Here is a 19371-nt window from a genome sequence, read left to right as displayed (position 1 = left end):
TAGAAGAAAAGGACTCGCCCAGTGTTTGCTTCTCTGGGTTGCCAGAGAGAACACATAGGGTGGGGAGGCACTGGGAGTCCCAGGGATTCCATCCAGGACTTTATTCACACGGCTGAGCCCTGCCCAGGTGCCCCCAGCCCCATCCTCAGTCCTGGGAGAGAAGACATATCCTCACTTCGGATCCTAAACACTGTATTTTATCTATGTGTGCATGTTTGTGTGTGTGCACATGTGCACATGATCATGTACGTGAGAGTATGGAGGCCAGAGGTCAACCTCAGGTACCACACAATTTGAAATGTTTTTACAAATATTTTTTATCACATTCTGTTTGTTGGTGGGGTCATGATGTAGGAGGGTCTTCTATCTATCTGTTTGTTTTCATTGGTTAATTAATAAAGAAAACTGCTTGGCCTGATAGGTCAGAACATAGGCATGTGGGGAAGACAGAACAGAATTCTGGGAGGAAGAAAGTAGAGTCGGGAAGACGCCATGAAGCTCCAGCCCGAGATGGACGTAGGTTAGAATCTCCCCAGTAAGCCACGACATTGTGGTAAGCACAGATTAATAGAAATGGGTTAATCAAGATGTGAGAGCTAGCCAATAAGAGGCTAGAACTAATGGACCAGGCAGTGTTTAAATGAATACAGTTTCTGTGTTATTTCCAGGGCTAAGCTAGCCGTGTGGGAGCTGAGCGGGATGAAAAGCAGGCCTGCTTGCCTCATCACTATAGGGTCATGTGCTATGGTATATATTGTGGAGGTCAGAAGACAACTTGCAGGAGTTGGTTCTCTCCTTCCACCATGTGGGGTCCCAGGAATTGAACTCAAATCACCAGGCTTGGCAGCCAGCACCTTTACCTGATGAGTCATCTCACCAGCCCAACTTTGTTTTCTTGAGACAGAATCTCTCACTGACCTGAGGCTCACTGGTGAGACAAAGAGCTCTGGGGACCCAGCTGCTGCACCTCCCGAGTGCTGGGGTTGCTGGAGGCCATCAGAGTATACAGTAGGTGACAACTAGTGTTCAACAGGCTGACCTACCAGATGAGTGACTCTCTGATGAGGAGCCCCACTTGAAAAGCCATGGGGTCGCTGGCTGTAGACTGCACCCCACCCCAGAAAGTTTCTGAAAAATAAAGCTCACTGGAGCTCTCTATGCAGCTCACAGGCAACTCCACAGTCAGAATATCTTTCTGTGTGCAGTTGGTCTGGTCAGTCTCTCTTCAGCAAATGTTTACCCCTTTTTAAATTGTTGGGTTAAGATCCCCAAGAATCTCCTAAACTTCTATTCCTCCTGAGGTGCTTTGCCCCCTTTCCTTTCTGGAGAAAATGTTTCAGTTAGGAAGAAATGTTGCAGTTTGGAGGAAAATTCCATAGAACAGGTAGGCTCTACTCCAACTACGAGCTCAGTGGTTTTTCCCATTTAAAGATTCATGAGTTGGATGGAGAGAAGGCTCAGAGGATAAGATCACTGACTGTTCTTTCAAAGTCCTGAGTTCAATTCCCAGCAACCACATGGTGGCTCACAACCATCTGTAATGAGATCTGATGCCCTCTTCTGGTCTGCAGGTGTACATGCAGGCAGAATACTGTATAGATAATAAATAATAAAGAAAACATTAAAAAAAAGACTCATGAGCACAGTCATTACCTCCTGGGCACAGCCATTACCTCATAGGCACAATTATTACCTCATGGGCACAGCCATTACCTCATGGGCACAATCATTACCTCCTGGGCACAGCCATTACCTCATGGGCACAATCATTACCTCCTGGGCACAGCCATTACCTCCTGGGCACAGCCATTACCTTACGAACACAGCCATTACCTCATGGGCACAATCATTACCTCATGGGCACAATCATTACCTCATGGGCACAATCATTACCTCCTGGGCACAGCCATTACCTTAGGAACACAGCCATTACCTCATGGGCACAGCCATTATTTCTAAGTGCAGCCATTACTGTCTGAATTCTCATCAGACTCCTCCAGAACCCCTATGACTGTGTGTTAGTTGTGTCTGTGAACCTGTGAGTGAAAGGAGGAAGACTCGCTCTACTCCAGGTTTCAGAGCATCCGGTCCATGACTGCTCAACCCACCAACTTGATGTTTCACATTGCAGCAATAGCAGCTATGGTAGGGGACTTCTTTACCTCACATGGACGAATCAAAGAGAGATAAAAAAGGACAGAGGACAAGATACCCCAAGAGCCCATCCCTGGTGGCCTATGTCTTCCAACTCTACCCTGCCTCCTGGAGTTTCCAGGAACTTCAAACCAGTGTCACCGGATGGGCTCTGGGCGTTCAACATGGGCAGGGTTGGTATACGTAGCAGTTTCCTCTAAACTATGTCTAAAATATGACAGTTTCCTCTAAATTGAAACATTCCCTCTGGGGAGGGGCTCATGAGACCCCAAGGAAGACAGGCATCAGGAGTCTGGACGGTGGAAATGCATGAGCTGTCAAAGCTTGTCCTGGCTAAGCAGCAGTTAGTTCATGCTTCCCCCAAGTCTCTTGCCAGCACCATGTCCACCCTGGCTTTGGAAGGTGGATTTTCTCATGCAGTCCCAGCATCAGAGGCAACCACAAGAGGGAACTGACATGGGGAGATAGTGTGGTCTCAGGACTTGTCCCCAAGGTATCACATATCCCTCCATAGTCTAGGGGGCCCATTTTTATATGGCACTTTTCCATCTGTGCCTAACAGGATGTCGTTTCCAATGTTTCCTGGTAGTCATGGCAACCTCAGCAGAACACTAGAGTAGTAGCCATGGTAATGGTGATAGAATTTTTAGAGTCCAGAGAGGGGGTCAGGAGACCCTCTTCCGGGACTACAGCTAGGACTCTCCCCCCAGCAGTAGGTGATATCTTGGGATATGCTGGAGTCTGGAGAGACGGTATCTTTGGATATGCTAGAGTACACAGGAAAAGGAGGATTTTGAAGTCGGGACTCTGTGGTCCAGCTTCCATGACTCTGTCACTCAGGATGGGTGGGACCTTATAAGTTGTTTGAGGATCAGCCATAATCCTATAAGTAAGCCTTCCCCTATTCTCTGTCAAAACTCCTAACAAACCCATTGTTCTCACCAAGCTGGACACTAGCGGACTTGCTACTTGGATGCCCTGTTGGGGTGAATACACACTTGTCCACATCCACCCAGGAAAAGCCAGTGTGGCACCCATGTAGCCCCTGGCTCCTCCACTAGGAAGGACTGCATTGGGGAACTTGTAGCCTTGGCAGACCCCAGAGAGTCGAGGTGACCCCTAGGTCTCCAACAGGGTGGCAGCTCTCACCCGTCATCTCCTGATACCCGGGTCTGGCAGAGTAGCCTGTGGTCTAGCTGAACTTCTGCACCCCTGGCACCACGCCATTTACAAGGAAAGCAAATGTCACCAAATCACACAGAGGGAAAAGCAGATCTAAGTCAACACTGAAGGTGTGTTGTGGAGGATGGGTTCTGGGAAGGAGTCTGAAAGGGGAAGCCAGTGACAAGCTCATATCTAGATTGAGCAACAGGGCTCATTGGTACATCTCAGTAGAGAAGCCAGACATAAGAGAAAGACACTGAAGGGGGCAGGAAATCAGACCTCAGAGCTCTCCCAGCATCCCCTCCCCCCCAAGTCCTGGGTGTGCCTGGGTGGGATTGCAGTTCATTTTTGTGACCAGTGGGAGGCCAGAGATGTGCTGAAAAGATATGACAGAGGCAGGGGACTGGTCCTGATCTCCCCTCGGGAGGCTTTAAGCCCAGCACAGAGAACCTGAGAACACCAGGGTCCTCAGTCTGTGGAGGGCATGCTGGGAGCCCTGCAGCGTGGCCATCCGTGGGGAAGACCCCTAGAGATGGATGCAGGGTGGAAAAGGCTCAGAACCTTTTCCTTGGAATGATGTCATTCTGCTGTTCTAGACCCCAACTCTTCCCTGCTCACAGCTCCCTGAGCCCATTCCAACCTCCTCACAAGTCCTTCTACCCTGAAAGCCCAGGCCCACCTCACTGCTGCACTCACCAGGCCCAGGTGACCTAAGAGCCAGTTTCGTGTGGGAGGCTGAGGGAAACAGCGAAGGCGTTGAGAGGTTTCATAGGCAGTGTAACCCTGGACCAGGATGTAAGCCAGGAGGCAAGAGGCCCCAGCCAGGGGTAGGAACAGCCACAGGGAGGCTACTGCAGGCCCCAGGCCCTGCCAGGACAGGTTCAGCTGTGGCATCCTGCAGGGCAAATGGACACAAGGTGAGATCCTGAGGCACGGGAAAGGGTTGGAGATAAGGCCTGGGGAGGTAGGGAGACCCAGGGCAGTGCAGGGGAAAGGCAAGGAGAAGAGGGAGAACAGAAGGAGAATGAGATGGAGAAGGAAGAAATGAAGGAAGAGAAGAGTATGCAGGAGGAAGATATTGGTTTGAGTCCTAGTCATACACGGGTGGCCAGAAATCAAGACCTGATGCTGACCCCTGTGCTGACCCAGCCTAGGACAGCCAGCCCCTCCCACCCCAGGCCAGGGCCCCTCAGCCCACCCATCCTAGCCTGGTACCTTCTCTGAGGAGCACTGTGTTCCCCAGGTCCTTCTCTCACTGTCTCTGGCTCCTGACCAGGACTGGCTAGAGGAGTCTGGGCTGAGCCAGGTAGCCACCTCATGGGGGCGGAGCCAGCCTGGAGCAGAGGGGAACCAATCAGGACCCCACACTCAGGGTCCCCAGGATTTCATACCTCTCACGTGGGGGCTTTAGAGGAAGCAGTGGGCAGATGGGTGGAGATGGAGCCCCAAGGAGAGGGTGAGGACACAGGCTGGCCAACACTATGGGACTCTGCTCCATGTAAGAGTGTGAGGAAAGTCCTCCCACTGTGCCCTGGCTAGTCTACACGAACTCTCTGCCTTCTTCAGGTGCCCAGCATCCTCACAAGGCCTGTTTCCCTCCACACTCTGAGCAGTCTGGACTAAGTCCTGAGAGTCAACAAAAAAAGCAAGCTGAAGCTCAGAGAGGGCAAGAGTCTAATCCAAGTTGCACAGCTCAGAAAATAAAATCTCAGGTTTGTCAGAACCTAAAGCTCATAACTTTCCCCCTCCAGTGCTGTTTCACCCCACTGAGAACAGTGTCCTGTCAATGGAGGGACATTTATAGTGCTGGGATCACATGGCCCTGTACCAGGAGCCACTTGGGGCTCCTTAATGGCCTCTTGCTTCTCTTCCCATACCCAGGATGCTCTTCCCAGAAAATCACCTCCTCCCTCCTGGCTCTGCTGAGAAAGAAGGTAAGGGAGATATCTCCGTCTGCACCCCAGTGCCACCTCCAGCCCAGTCAGCCAGATGGGGGTGGTTGTGGCCAGCAACAGAGTCACAGTGCCATGTGCCTGTCATCCAAGCAGGTAGCTCAAGGTCAGCGTGGGCCACAGTGAAAACCTGTACTGTAATCTTAGCTTTCCTATGGCCTCCTTGGGCACTCACGCTCACAAGCACAGGCCTACACAGAGACGCAAACACACAATTTAAGATAAAGTCTTGCCTAGCATGGTGATTCCATTGCTGTGAAGAAACACCACGACCGAGACAGCTTGTTTAAAAGAAAGCATTTTAAGTGGGGCTTGCTGACAGTTTCAGAGGTTAGTCCATGATCATCACGGTGGAGAGCATGACAGCAGACATGGCTCTGAGAGCTTCACATCCTACAGGCAGCAGGGAGAGAAAGAGAGGGAGAGAGAGAGAGAGAGAGACAGAGAGGGAGGGAGGGAGGGAGAGAGAGAGAGAGAGAGACAGAGAGGGAGGGAGGGAGAGAGAGAGAGAGAGGGAGGGAGGGAGGGAGGGAGGGAGATACTGGGTCTGGCTTTTGAAACCTGGACGTACTTCCTCCAACATGGCCACAACTCCAAACTATTATAATCCTTTTAAATAGTGACACTTCCTGGTGACTAAGCATTCAAATATATGCACCTATGGGGGCAATTCTTATTTAAACCACCACAGCTCACGAATTTAATCCCAACACTCTGGAGGCAGAGGCAGACAGATCTTATGAGTTCAATGCTAGCCTGATTTACATAGTGAGCTACCTAGCGAGACTCTGTAAACAAAAATAAATAAATAAAATATATTAAAAGCAACAACAAGAAGAAATACAATCAAATAAATAAATAAGTCTGCTTGGGGAGACAGATCAGTCAGGAATTCAGCTGCCTGGTGGTTGTAAGGAGTTGAGATCCCCAGAACCCACACAGAAAGCCACAAGCACAGCGCACATCTGTAAGCCCAGCCACGGCTTTTTATAAGGTTTTGTTTGTAGTTACTGTGTCCGCGAATGTCTGTGACTGGGTTTGTACGTGAGTGCAGGAGTCCAGAGGTCAGAGCCCCGCAGCTGGAGTTGCAGGCAGTTGTGAGCTGCCCTAGCTGCAGGCAGTTGTGAGCTGCCCGAGCTGCAGGAAGTTGTAACCTTGCTTACGCGGGTCCTCTGCAAAGGCTGTCAGCGCTCTTCACCTCTGAGCCTTCTCTCCAGCCCAGGAGGCGACCTTCTTTTCTTTCTTTCTTTTTTTTAATATTTATTTATTTATTATGTATACAATATTCTTTCTGTGTGTATGCCTGAAGGCCAGAAGAGGGCACCAGACCTCATTACAGATGATTGTGAGCCACCATGTGGTTGCTGGGAATTGAACTCAGGACCTTTGGAAAAGCAGGCGATACTATTAACCGCTGAGCCATCTCTCCAGCCCAGGAGGCGACTTTTCAACAGAGACAAAGAAAGTCTCCGAGGACAGGTGTGAGGTGGGGCAGCAGCACAAGCGTGTCCTTGTGTCTTTGACAGGTGCTGAGGTCACCAATGTGCAAGATCATGAAGGTTTCAGGAACCAGGGCTGGAAGCCAGGCCTGGCTCCACATGGAAGCCTTGAACTACTGTGACTCTGACTCAGGGCCCCTTCAGGCAGCGTCCATAAACCGCGGCTGCAGATCCCAGGGCCCAGTGGCCAAAGGGACCAGTGATTCAGGGCCTCTTCAGGCAGCCTCCATGAACCGCGGCTGCAGATTCCAGGGCACAGTGGCCTAAGGGACCAGTGACTCAAGGCCCCTTCCAGCAGCTCCATCAACCACAGACAGATGGAGGGAGAGATGGCTCGGTGGGTAAGAGTGCTTACTCAGCGAGCATGAGGCGCTACCTGAGTTTGAGTCCCAGCACCTCTGGAAAAAGCTGGACATGGGCCAGGGAGATGGCTGAATACAGAAAGTCACTTGCCCCACACCCAATGGCCTGCTTCAAGCCTGTGACCTAGAAGGTGAGAATCAACTCCTACAAGTTGTCTTCTGACCTCCACATGTTCACACCACAAATAAATGAGTAAATAAATAGAATTTTCATTAAAAAACAAGTCCAGGCATGGCGGCATGTGCCTGTAGCCCTAACACTGAGGCATAAAGGCAGATGAACCCTTGAGGCCAGCGTAGCCTGTCTGAAGAATTCCAGGCCAGTGAGTGATCCTGACAAGTGATGCCTGAGGTGTCCCCTAACTTCCATACACAGGCAAGGACACGTGCATATGCACCTATATACCCATACAAATGCACACACACGTGCATGCACACACACAATCTTGCTACCTCAGACTCCTGAGTGCCAGGATTATAGTCATGCGTGCCACCATGCCTGGATCCTGAGGTCTTTTTAGACTCTCAAAGATGCTACCTGCTGACTAGAACCCCACCTCTCTTCCTTAGCGGTCAGAAGGAGATAACTTCCAAGCTCACTGGAACTGAGTCCAAGCTGACTGTGCAAACTCAAACAAGTAGCTTGCCTCCCATGAGCCTCTGTCTTCCTTAAGATGGAGAGGTGAGGTTACACCCACTTTAGTGGGCCACTGAGCATCTACAGTATCCCTGGCCTGCGGCTTGGACTCAGGACACATAAGACATACAAGGTCCCCATCATCATGTGGTATGGAGGAGTGCGGGGCAGCAGGTGGACCGACCCACCTTCTGCACACTTCCCCTCAGAGCAGAGATAAGTGGCATGCAGCAACTTCCCCTCCGGTGGTGGGGGAAGGGGAAGGAGCCACACAGAAACCACACTGCATTGCTGCACGGCCCCAGGTTAAGGCCAAAAAGGCTGCATTCCCACCCTGCAGTAAAATCCAAGGCCCAGCAGCCCACAGGACAGTTGAGGGCCAGACTCATACAGAAAGCCCCAGCATCTTGGCATAAATGCCAAGCACTCAAAGGGGCCACCCCGCTGGGCTCTTTGATCCTTTTTCCACAGAAATTATAAAGCCAGTGTTTAGGGCTGACAGGATGGCCCAGTGGTACAGGCACTTGCCACCTAACCTGACAACCTGGGATCAACTGCCACAGTTGCCCTCTGACCTCCACATGTGCGGTACGGCATGTGTGCTCTCTCACACACAAATACATATAATTTTTTTTCCAGCACTCTGTGGCTTCTCTGCATCCATGCAGTATTGTCCCCTATCCATAACACGACCTAGGCCTCCATTTGTGTGTGCTTCCATTTACTTCCCTAAGAAAACATGAGCTTTCACCCTCACCTAAGAAACTCTTGGCAGTTAGCAGCTTCAGTGTGTGTGGGGGACACTTCCTGTAGAAGTAGGCTGCATGCCTGTGTCCCTGTAAGCAACTCTAAATGACTCACTGATTTTTCAAAAGTCAAAAAGGGATGTGACAGTAGAAAGTGGTGCTGGCTGAAAGAGGAAGGAAGGAAGGAAGGAGATCTTTGGAGATGGGAGGGTACAAGAGAGGGTGACAGACCAGGGAGATCGCTCAGCTGATAAGTTTGCTTACCACAAAGCTTGACAGCCTGAGTTTGAACCCTGAAACTCACATGATAGAAGCGAAGGTCAAGGATGTAAATATGATCAAACACATGACATATGTGTACAAGAGTGTCTTAACGAAACACATTATTTTTAAAATTGTTTTTATTGAGCAATACATTTATTCCAATTCCCCTTCCTTTCCTCCCTTCTCCCTGTCAACCCTCCCCAATGCTCTCCACGCTCCCAATTTACTCAGATTTCGTTTTTTTTCTGCTTTCTAGGCAGATCCATGTGTTTCTTTCTTAGGGTCCTCTTTGTTGTCTAGGTTCTGTGGGGTTGTGGACTGTAGGCTGATTATCCTTTGCTTTATGTCTAAAATCCACTGATGAGTGAGTACATATTATATTTTTCTTTCTGAGTCTGGGTTACCTCATTCAATATGTTTTTTTTTCCCCTAGATCCATCCGTTTGCCTGCAAATTTCAAGACATCATTATTTTTTTTGTTTGTTTTTTTGAGACAGGGTTTCTCTGTGGTTTTGGAGCCTGTCCTGGAACTAGCTCTTGTAGACCAGGCTGGTCTCGAACTCACAGAGATCCGCCTGCCTCTGCCTCCCGAGTGCTGGGATTAAAGGCGTGTGCCACCACCGCTGGGCTAAGACATCATTATTTTTTACTGCTGAGTAGTACTCCATTGTGTAAATGTACCACATTTTCCTTATCCATTCTTCGGTTGAGTGGCATCTAGGCTGTTTCCATGTTCTGGCTATGACAAATAATTCAGCAAATGTTCTTGTGGTACGATTGAGCATCCTTTGGTTATATGTCCATTAGTGGTATTGTTGGATCTTGAGGCAGATTGATTCCTAATTTTCTGAGAAATCACCATTCTGATTTCCAAAGCAACTGTGCAAGTTTGCTCTCCACCAGCAATGGATGAGTGCTCCCCTTACTCCACATCCTCTCCAGCATAAGCTGTCATCAGTGTTTTTGATCTTGGTCATTCTGACAGGTGTAAGATGGTACCTCAGAGTTGCTTTGATTTGCATTTATCTGATGACTAAGGATATTGAGCAATTCCTTGAGTGTCATTCGGCCATTTGAGTCCTCTGTTGAGAGTTTTCTGCTTAAGTCTGTACCCCAGTTTTTAATTGATTATTCATTCTTTTGATGTCTAGGTTTTTGATTCTTCATTTTTTTTTGAGATCAGCCTTCTGCCCAATGTGGGGTTGATGAAGATCTTTTCCCATTCTGTAGGCTGCTGTTTTGTCTTGTTGACTGTGTCCTTTGCTTTACAGAAGCTTCTCAGTTTCAGGAGATCTTATTTATTCATTGTTACCCTCAGTGTGATTTAATTTTAGTACACTATACCTATTCATAAAATTGTCCATTTCCTTTAAGTTTTCCAATGTTGTGGATACAGATTTTTTAACATGACATGATGATTCTCTGGATTTCCTCCATGTCTCCATGTTTGTTGTTATGTCCCTCCTTTCATTTCTGATTTTGTTAATTTGGATATTCTTTCTCTGCCTTTGGTTAGTTTGGATAAAGGTTTGTCTATCTTGTCGATTTTCTTGAAGAATCAACTATTCCCTCATTGATTTTTTGTATTGTTTGCTTTGTTTCTATTTTATTGATTTTAGCCCTCAATTTGATTATTTCCTGTCATCTAGTCCTTCTGAGTGAGTTTGTTTCTTTTTGTTCTAGAGCTTTCAGGTGTTCTGTTAATTCACTAGTGTGGGATTTTTCCAGCTTCTTTATGTAGGCATTTAGTGCTATGAACTGTTCTCTTAGCACTGCTTTCATTGTGCCCCATAAGTTTGGGTATGTTATGCACTCATTTTCATTGGATTTTAGGAAGTCTTTAATTTTTTTTATTTATTTCCTCCTTGACTCAGTGGTGATTCCCTTGAGCATAACTCAATTTCCACAAGGTTGTAGGCTTTCTGCAATTAGTGTTGTTGGTGAATTCTAACTTTAAGTCATGATGATCCAATAAGACACAGGGAGCCAATCCAATTTTTTTTGTATCTGTTGAGATTTGCTTTGTTACAGAGTAAGTGGTTGATTTTAGAGAAGGATCCATGAGCTGCTGAGAAGAAGGTATATTCTTTTGTGTTTGGGTGGAATATTCTATAGATGTCTGTCAATTTCATTTGAGTCATACCATCTCTTAGTTCTCTTATTTCACTATTAGGTTTCTGTCTGGCAGACCTGTCCATTGGTAAGAGTGGGGTTTCAAAGTCTCCCACTATTAGTGTGTGTGCCCTGATGTGAGATTTAAGCTTTAGTGATGCTTCTTTTACAAATGATGGTACTTGTGTATTTGGGGCATAGAAGATCATAATTGAGACTTCATCTTGACAAATTTTCCTGTTACTAATATGAAATATCCTTCTTCATCTATTTTGATTGACTTTAGTTTGAAGTCTATTTTGTTAAGATATTAGGATAGCTACACCTGCTTGTTTCTTAGATCCATCTGATCGGAAAATCTTTTCCCAACCTTTTACTCTGAGGTAATGTCTGTCTTTGAAGTTAAGGTATGTTTCTTGTATACAGCAAAAGAACAGATTCTGTTTTTGTATCAAATCTGTTAGCCTGTGTCTTTTTAAAAATATTTATTTATTATGTATACAATATTCTGTCTGCTTGTATGCCTGAAGGCCAGAAGAGGGCATCAGACTTCATTACAGATGGTTGTGAGCCACCATGTGGTTGCTGGGAATTGAACGCAGGACCTTTGGAAGAGCAGGCAATGCTCTTAACCACTGAGCCATCTCTCCAGCCCTAGCCTGTGTCTTTTTATAGGTAAATTGAATCCATTGATGTTAAGATATATATTCATGACCAGTGTTTGCTAGTTCCGGTTATTTTTGGTTTTGTTGTTGTTGGTCTTAGTGTTTGTGTGTTTCCCTTCTTTGGGATTTGCTGGTGTGGAATTGTCTATTTCCTGTGCTTTCATGGGTACAGCTAACATCCTTGGGTTGGAGTTTTCCTCCTAGTACTTTCTGTAGGGTTGGATTTGTGGCTAGGCATTGATTAAATCTAGTTTTCTCATGTAATATCTTGTTTTCTCCATCAATGTTGATTGAGAGTTTTTTTGGACATAGTAGTCCAGACTGGATTCTGTGGTCTCTTAGTGTCTGCATAATGCCTGACCAGGACCTTCTGGCTTTCAATGTTTTTATTGAGAAGTCAGGTTTAATCCTGATAGGTCTGCCTTTATATGTAACTTGGCCTTTTTCCTTTGCAGCTCTTAATATTCTTTCTTTATTCTGTATGTTTAGTGTTTTGATTATTATGTGGTGAGGGAACTTTTTTTTTTGATTCAGTCTATTTGGTGTTCTGTAAGCTTTTTGTATTTTTATAGGCATGTCCTTCCTTAGGTTGAGAAAATTTTTTTCCGTGATTGTGTTGCATATATTTTCTGTGCTTTTGAGCTGGAGTTCTTCTTCTTCTTCAATTTGTATTATTCTAAGGTTTGGTCTTTTCATGGTGTCTGAGATTTCCTGGATATTTTGTGTTAAGAATTCATTGGATTAAACATTTTCTTTGACTGATGAATCTATTTCTTCTATCATATCTTTAACTCCTGAGATTATTGCAGTTCTCTCTTGTATTCTGTTGTTTATGCTTGCATCTGTAGTTCCTGATTGTTTACCCAGATTTTCCATTCCAGGTTTCCCTTGGTTTATGTTTTCTTTATTGCCTCTATTTCAGTTTTCAAGTCTTAAACCATTTCTTTCACCTGTTTGATTGCCTTTTCTTGGTTTTCTTTAAGGGATTTGTTGATTTCTTCTAATTTTTTTGTTTGTTTTTTCCTCCACTTCTTTTAGAGAATTGTTCATTTCCTCTTTAAGGGCCTCAATTGGTGTGGGAGAATTGTCTGTATTTTGTCAATCATGTATGTTAATAAAACTCTGATTGGCAAGGCAGGAAGTTTAGGTGGGTCAACCAGGCAGGAAATAGAGGTGGACCATGAGAACAGGAGAATGCTGGAAAGGATGAAGCCCATTACTCCCATTCCAGCCCAGACCACCGAGAAGCAAGATGTGAGCTGCCCTGCTGAGAAAGGTACCAAACCATATTGCTAGCATAGATAAGAACAATGGGTTAATATAAGCTACAAGAGCTACTATGTCGCCTGAGCTAATGAGCCAATCAGTTTTATAACTTATGGCGATCTCTGTGTGATTTTCTTTGGGACTTGCTGGCTGTGGGGTACTTGGCAGGACAGAAATGCCAACAAGCCGGCCCTCATGTTACACTCAATCATCTTCATAAAGTTATTTTTAAGGTCATTTTCTTTTGCTCTATGTACATTGGGATGTTCAGGTCTTGCTATTATAAAACCACTAGTTTCTGGTGGTGCTGTATTGCTCTTTATATTGTTGAGTGTATTCTTACCCTGTTGTCTACCTAACTCTTCCTCCAATTGGAAGAAGTAGAGCCTGTGTGTCAGGGGAGTCCCTTTTTTGCTAATCGGTGAAGTTGGAGACTGTGGCTGAATTGAGGGTTCCTTCATGTATAGGCAGGGTAGAGCCTTTGGTGATCACTCCTCCAGGTGCCTGCTGGCCCTAGGCTAAGATGGTCACTCCTCTAGGTGCAGGCAGAGATGAGGTTGAGGCTCCAGTGGTCAGGTAATTTCTGGAAGGCACTGCTGATGCTTCTCCCAGCAGTCTGACCTGGACCTCCCGCTGCGCTGCCAATGCTTCTCTTGGTGGCCGGTTCCATCTGCTGCACTCATAAAACACATTATTACATGTAATTAATATATAGTGATAAAAATGTTATCAAAACTAAACCAAGGGGGCAGAGATATGGCTCAGTGGTTAAGAGCACTGGTTGCTCTTGCAGGCAACTCCAGTTTAGTCCCTAGCACACATAGCAGCTTACAATCCCCTATAATGCCAGTTCCAAGGGATCCAGCACCTTCTTCTGAACTCCATGGGTACTGCATACACACACACACACACACACACACACACACACACACACACACACACAGAGAGAGAGAGAGAGAGAGAGAGAGAGAGAGAAAGAGCACTATAGAAAACTAAAGATAATCTTAAGCATGTCTCACTTTTCTCACTTTTCCCATAAATTAATTCAACAAGGAGCCCATATGACTGTGGGATTCTTATTTTGTAGGGGTGTTTTTGGTAGCAGGTTCAGTATAGTTCATGGATCTGTAATCATTTTTCATTTCCTGTTGTAAATGGTTTTGTATTATCTTATATGCTCACTCCTCCTTATTATACCTTTAGTGTACATCTGTCTACAGGTCAACAGAATGGCTCACAGTGTAAACATTCTTGCTGCCAAGCTGGCAACTCAAGCTCAATCACTAAAACACGTGGTATAAGGAAGGAATGCCTCCCAGAGGTGGTCCTCTGACTTCCACACACGATGTGATACATGCACACCACCCCTGCACACACAAATCAGTAAATGTCAACAGAATTTTTAAACTTTGAGCATGTGTGTCTCAAGAGTGCGGCCCAGAGCGTGGGATGCGCTAGGCAAGTGTTCTACCACTGAGCATAGCCCAGTCCCTAGGAGTTAGATGTGTGTGCGTGTGTCCATACTAAAATGAAGGAAAAGAGAAGAACCAGCTCTCCTAGCCCTTGTTCCCACAAGAAAATGGGAAAGAGTTTTAAGTTCTCAGCTACAATTGGCTTTGAGTCAATCACTGAGCTGATTCCAAGAGTGGAAAGTTGAAAATATTTTCCAAAATCTTCCGGGAAAAATTCCAGTCTCAAGGGCTACACCTCCCAGAGCTATTAATTTTCCATCTAAACAAAAAACCCAAGAGATAAAAAGAAGAGTCCTGATGCAATTGCATCCCCAGGGTCTCTGTCTTCAGAGAGCACTTTCAATGGCACCTCAGAGCAAAGCAAGTGATATCGGCAGAGGACTGTTCTCTGAAAAGGTTCTGTCAGGAAGACATTCTAGAAAAAGTGTGGGCAGGTGTGTATGGACCTGGGCATTGAGGGAGCTGGACAGGGACTTTGGGACTCCTGGGTATCTCTGTGAGACTAGAAAGGACCTGTTGATGTCCATATTTCATGATTGGGCCAGGTTTGAGGGTATGCAGGCATTTGCGAGGTAAGAAGATGCATTGACTTCATCCCCAGCTCCCACCAGAGCACGCGAGCCCTCAGTGAGTCTCATTTGATTTGTTCCTGCTGCAGACGTGTGTGTCTGCGCGTGTGTGCAAGCACATGCACGGTGCCCACATGGAGGTCAAGGACAACTTGCACAAGAGTCAGTTCTCTCCTTGGGGTCCCAGGGACTGAACTCAGACCATCAGACTGAGCAGTAAGCCCTTCCCCACGGAGCCATCGCTATGGCCCTTGTTCAGTTTCTTTAATTGCACTCTGTGAGCCAGATGCCTTTTATAAGTCCACCCCTGAGCTTCCACTGAAACCGAGGAGTTGGGAAGATGAACTCTGGACAGCTGCTGTGGAGTCAGACCCAAAGTACCCTGGGGCAAAGGCGAGGCAACCACTGTTGCCTCTGTAGACTGCTTTAGGCTGCCAGTAATTTTTATTATTTTTCATTATGTGTGTGTGGTGGGAGGGCTGTGCATGTGAGCTCAGGTGTCCTCAGAGGACTGAGGCATGGGATCCTCTAGAGCTGTCTGTATGCTGCCCACTGTGGGTGCCGGGAACTAAACTCGGGTCCTCTGCAAGACTGACACAAGCTCTCAACTCCTGAGCCGTCTCTCCAGCCCCACCAGAATAACATTTAAAACACATTTTATGGTTGGCTTTAACTTAAGGACACCTTCATTCTCCCCCTAATTTCAAAGAACTTAAAGCTGTAGTTTCAGAAAACTTTACTTGGACCTTAGTATCCAGAGCGCTGGTAGCTCAGTGGGCAAAGTGCTTGCCTAGCATGCACAAGCGCTGGGTTCATCCCCAGCACCATATAAATCAGAAGGATAGATGCTTGTCCCAGCACTTGGGAGATGGAGGCAGGAAGACCAGGTCCCAACTCAAGCTTGGCTACACAGTGGTCATTCAGGGCCAGCCTGGATTACAGGAGAGTCTCAGAAAAGAGAAGTAGGCAAGGTTCCCATGAATGGTGCTGTCAGGGATGAAGATGTATGAAGGTTTTGCTGGCAAAGAGCCAGCCAATCCTGGCCCCTCTCCATCTCTCGTCCTCAGCATCAGATCTTAAACAAACAGCAGAGATGTGGAAGGAAAGATCTCTAAAGTCAGTTCACGATACCTGTGACCGCCAGGCCTGGTGACACAGCACTACCATCCCAGCTGCTCAGGGACTGAGGCAGGGGGATTGCTAGTTTAAATAATGCCTGAGGCACAGAAAGCAGTTCAACAAGCCTGGAAAAGTTTTGAGATCCTGTTTCAAACAGTAGGGAAAAAAGGGAGGGGGCATCAAGAAGGCTCCAGGGTCACGGGGCTCGCTGTGCAGGCCTGTGGCTGCGGTTGGTATCTAGGGCTCCTGTGTTGGAAGGAGAGAGCTGGTCCCAGCAAGTCATAGTCTGACCCACACCTGTGGGCTTTGGCACACCTTCTCCCGCCATCATTTATGTGAGAGAGAGGGAAAGGGGAGAAAGAAACAGAGACTCAGGGGAGCGGTGGTGAGTCCAAAGAGCAGAGGTGTAGCTCACTGGCAGAGACCCTGGACCTGGGCCTGAGGCAGGGACTCTTCTGAGGAACCCAGGGATGTAGGGGAGGGGTGTTGAGTAAGTAAAAGTGTTTACCCAACAAAACCAACAACCTGAGTTGGATCTCCAGAACCCATGTAAAGCTGGAAGGTGAGAACTAACCCCAGAAAGGTGTGTTCTGACCTACACACACGCTTCAAACAACGAGGAAGTTATAAAAGGAAAGCACCGTCCCAGGCCACCCCCACCATCCTATCACAGGGGTGGGCTTGCTGGAGAGAAGCACTAATTTTCTAAGGCAACCTTTGACACACAAAGATGACATCACAAGGTCTGGAAAGATGGCTCAGAAGTTAAGAGCATTTACAGCTCTTTGCAGGGGACCTGAGTTCAGTTCCCAACACCCACATCAGGCCATCTCACAACTTCCTGTAACTCCAGCTCCAGGGAATTCAACGCCCTCTTCTGGCCTCCAAAGGTACTACACACACACACACACACACACACACACACGTTAAAAAAAATAAATCCTATTCAAAAGCAACCTGCAAGAGATTCCAGACCCTTGTGGGGTGCACTTTCCTAGATTAGCAGTGGGGCCACCCAAACATTCCAGGAGACAACAGGAAGTCATTGAGACATCCCCAGCTGTTCTTCACAGGCAGGGACCCAACATCTGGAAGCCAGCAGTCTTGAATTCAACTCCTGTTCTCAAGTCTAAACTCTCAGAGGTAAACCAGAGCCCACCTCTACACTCCTTTCTCAAGACTGAGCCTGGACCACTGTCTGTGACCATGTATCCATCAGCTGGGTGTCTCCAGGACAGCTCCAGGTGAGTCCTCCAGGGAAGGGAGCTGGGAGCAGGGACATGGATGGGGAGGCAGTGTCTGTCCTGCAACAGGAAGGATTTTTATGTATCATGTCTATTTAAAGTCACAGCATACATGGAGGTCAGAGGACAACTTTGGGAGTCGGTTCTGAGTATCTAACTCATACCCTCAGGCTTGGAGGTGAGGCCCTTTACTTCATGAACAATCTCCCCACGGAGAGAAATATTAAACAGAGAGGCTAAAAGCAGTGTTGTTGAGGCAGGAGAGCAAGGGTACACCTGGGGAAGTGGGCTCGACTTAGTTCAAGGATCAAACTCAGGTCTTCAGACTTGGTGGCAAGCACCTTTACCCACTGAGCCATCTTGCCAGCCTGCATCCACCTTAAAATGTCAGTGGTGCCAGGTTCAGAAACGCCCCAACCCAAACCAACGTATCTTTATTGCAGTTACTTGCTGTGGAGTAAATCCTTGATCTTTTTATGGTGCTGGGGATGGGATCCCGGGCTTCCAGCACGGTAAGCAAGCCCTCATCTACTGAGCTGCACCCTACCAACTATTTGAATGTTTACATTTCTTTTATGATATAAATAATACTTCAGAACTTGATTCAAGAGTGTAAACTCCTTCTCCAAGTATGGTGGGTCATACCTGTAACCCCAGCATCCTGGGAGACCGAGAAATGAGTCAAGGTTAATTGGGCCTTACAGCGAGACAAAGTGAGGGCAGTTATTGGATCCTCAGTGTCAGTGAGGAAGAGACTTTTCACCATCATCTAACTTCGGGTAAACTGAATCCTAGGGGGTACATAATCTGCTGAGATCCCAAGATAGATGGGCTAGCACCAGCTAAGTCCAGGGCCTTCTCTCAGCTGAGCTCACAGGGATAGGCAGAACCTCCTTACTGTCTTCCCACATCACTCACTGGTCTTCCAGCGTCTCCGGTGACACCATGTGTTGATTTATCCCTAGTCTCTGGTCCACAGTTTTCTCCTCAAAGCATACACACCATGGAAAGTAGAAATTCTTTTCCCTTTGGGGCTTAGAAACCCTCGCCTTCCCCCACCTTCCTGGCCCAGAACTGGCTGTGAGGACCCTTGACTCACTTTGTGAGTACCGTGTACAGTGAGACCAGGAGCTCTGCACCTCCCAGTACAGACAGACAGAACCACAGGGTTGTGGGAACCGTGAAGCCCGGCCAGAGCACAGGGAAGACACTGGGTCTGGTGGCTGGCCACAAAGCAGCAGTCTTGAGTACCATGATTGACAGCTGAAGTGGATGCTGTAGGCTGAGACTTGTGATTGACAGAAGAGGATGCTGTGGGCTGAGACTTGTGATTGACAGAAGAGGATGCTGTGGGCTGAGACTTGTGTTGACAATAGAAGAGGATGCTGTGGGCTGAGACTTGTGATTGACAGTAGAAGAGAATGGGTAGGCTTAGGTGCTTGTGACGGACACTGGCAGTGCATGCAGGATGGACAGAGGAATTGACCATGTGGGAACTTGCAATTGGCTGTGGACTGAGACAAGGGAGGTCTCTGGGATGGAACTGCTGTCTCTGGGTCTCTGGCTGCTCTGCAGATTAGAACGTCCCAGGTACAGCGTCTTGTAGTGTGAGGACAGAGACTCACCCACCTGGTCCAAGGCAGCTGTCTCCTAGTATACACAAGGAGAACTGGTTCCCTCCACTCCGAAGTGTCTTGGAACCCACTTATCTGTCAGGCAAAGCCCGTTATGGGCCCTCCCTGGGGACTGAAGCACCAAGGCTCCCCCTACCACTGCAACATTTACTTACCACTGGAAAGTAATTTGCTTACCTACCTGCACCCATCAAACTCTAGGAGTCAACAAACTATGTTAAAGGGTCTTTCTGTCATCAGAAGGGAGGGGACAGAGCCACAAACCCAAGTCACTCACATTGGCCAGAAGTCCCCTTCATCTTTTCTGTAAAGATTTTTGATTAACTGATTGTGAGGGAGGTGTGTGTGTGTGTGTGTGTGTGTGTGTGTGTGTGCAGTGCCTGCAGAGGCTAAAAGAGGGCATTGCTGTGCCCAGATCACAGAATCCCCCCAAAGCCAACTAGAAGACAGAGTCCTGTATGTAAAAGCAAAAAACAAAGAGCCTTTATTCGAGTTCGAACTCAGACTCTCCA

At 47.2% G+C, this 19371-nt stretch overlaps 1 protein-coding gene across 2 annotated transcripts in view; it reads right to left on the bottom strand.

Annotated features, from left to right (window-relative positions):
* The window catches only part of LOC142857882 (cytochrome P450 4F3), a 48485-nt gene that overhangs the window by 11496 nt on the left and 17618 nt on the right, over positions 1–19371 (bottom strand). Inside the window, exon 1 of one of the 2 annotated variants that reach the window (XM_075986958.1) lies at positions 4015–4212. The exons of the other annotated variant lie outside the window; for it this stretch is intronic. Coding sequence (XP_075843073.1) covers positions 4015–4212 — 198 coding nt within the window. Of the gene's footprint in view, positions 1–4014; positions 4213–19371 lie in introns of those variants that run through there. 2 annotated transcript variants of the gene reach the window in all.

Source organism: Microtus pennsylvanicus, chromosome 9 (genome assembly GCF_037038515.1).
Source record: "Microtus pennsylvanicus isolate mMicPen1 chromosome 9, mMicPen1.hap1, whole genome shotgun sequence".
NCBI classification, from domain to species: Eukaryota; Metazoa; Chordata; class Mammalia; order Rodentia; family Cricetidae; genus Microtus; species Microtus pennsylvanicus.
The sequence above is the reverse complement of the archived record's forward strand: the minus strand, read 5'-3'. Positions and strand labels throughout refer to the sequence as shown.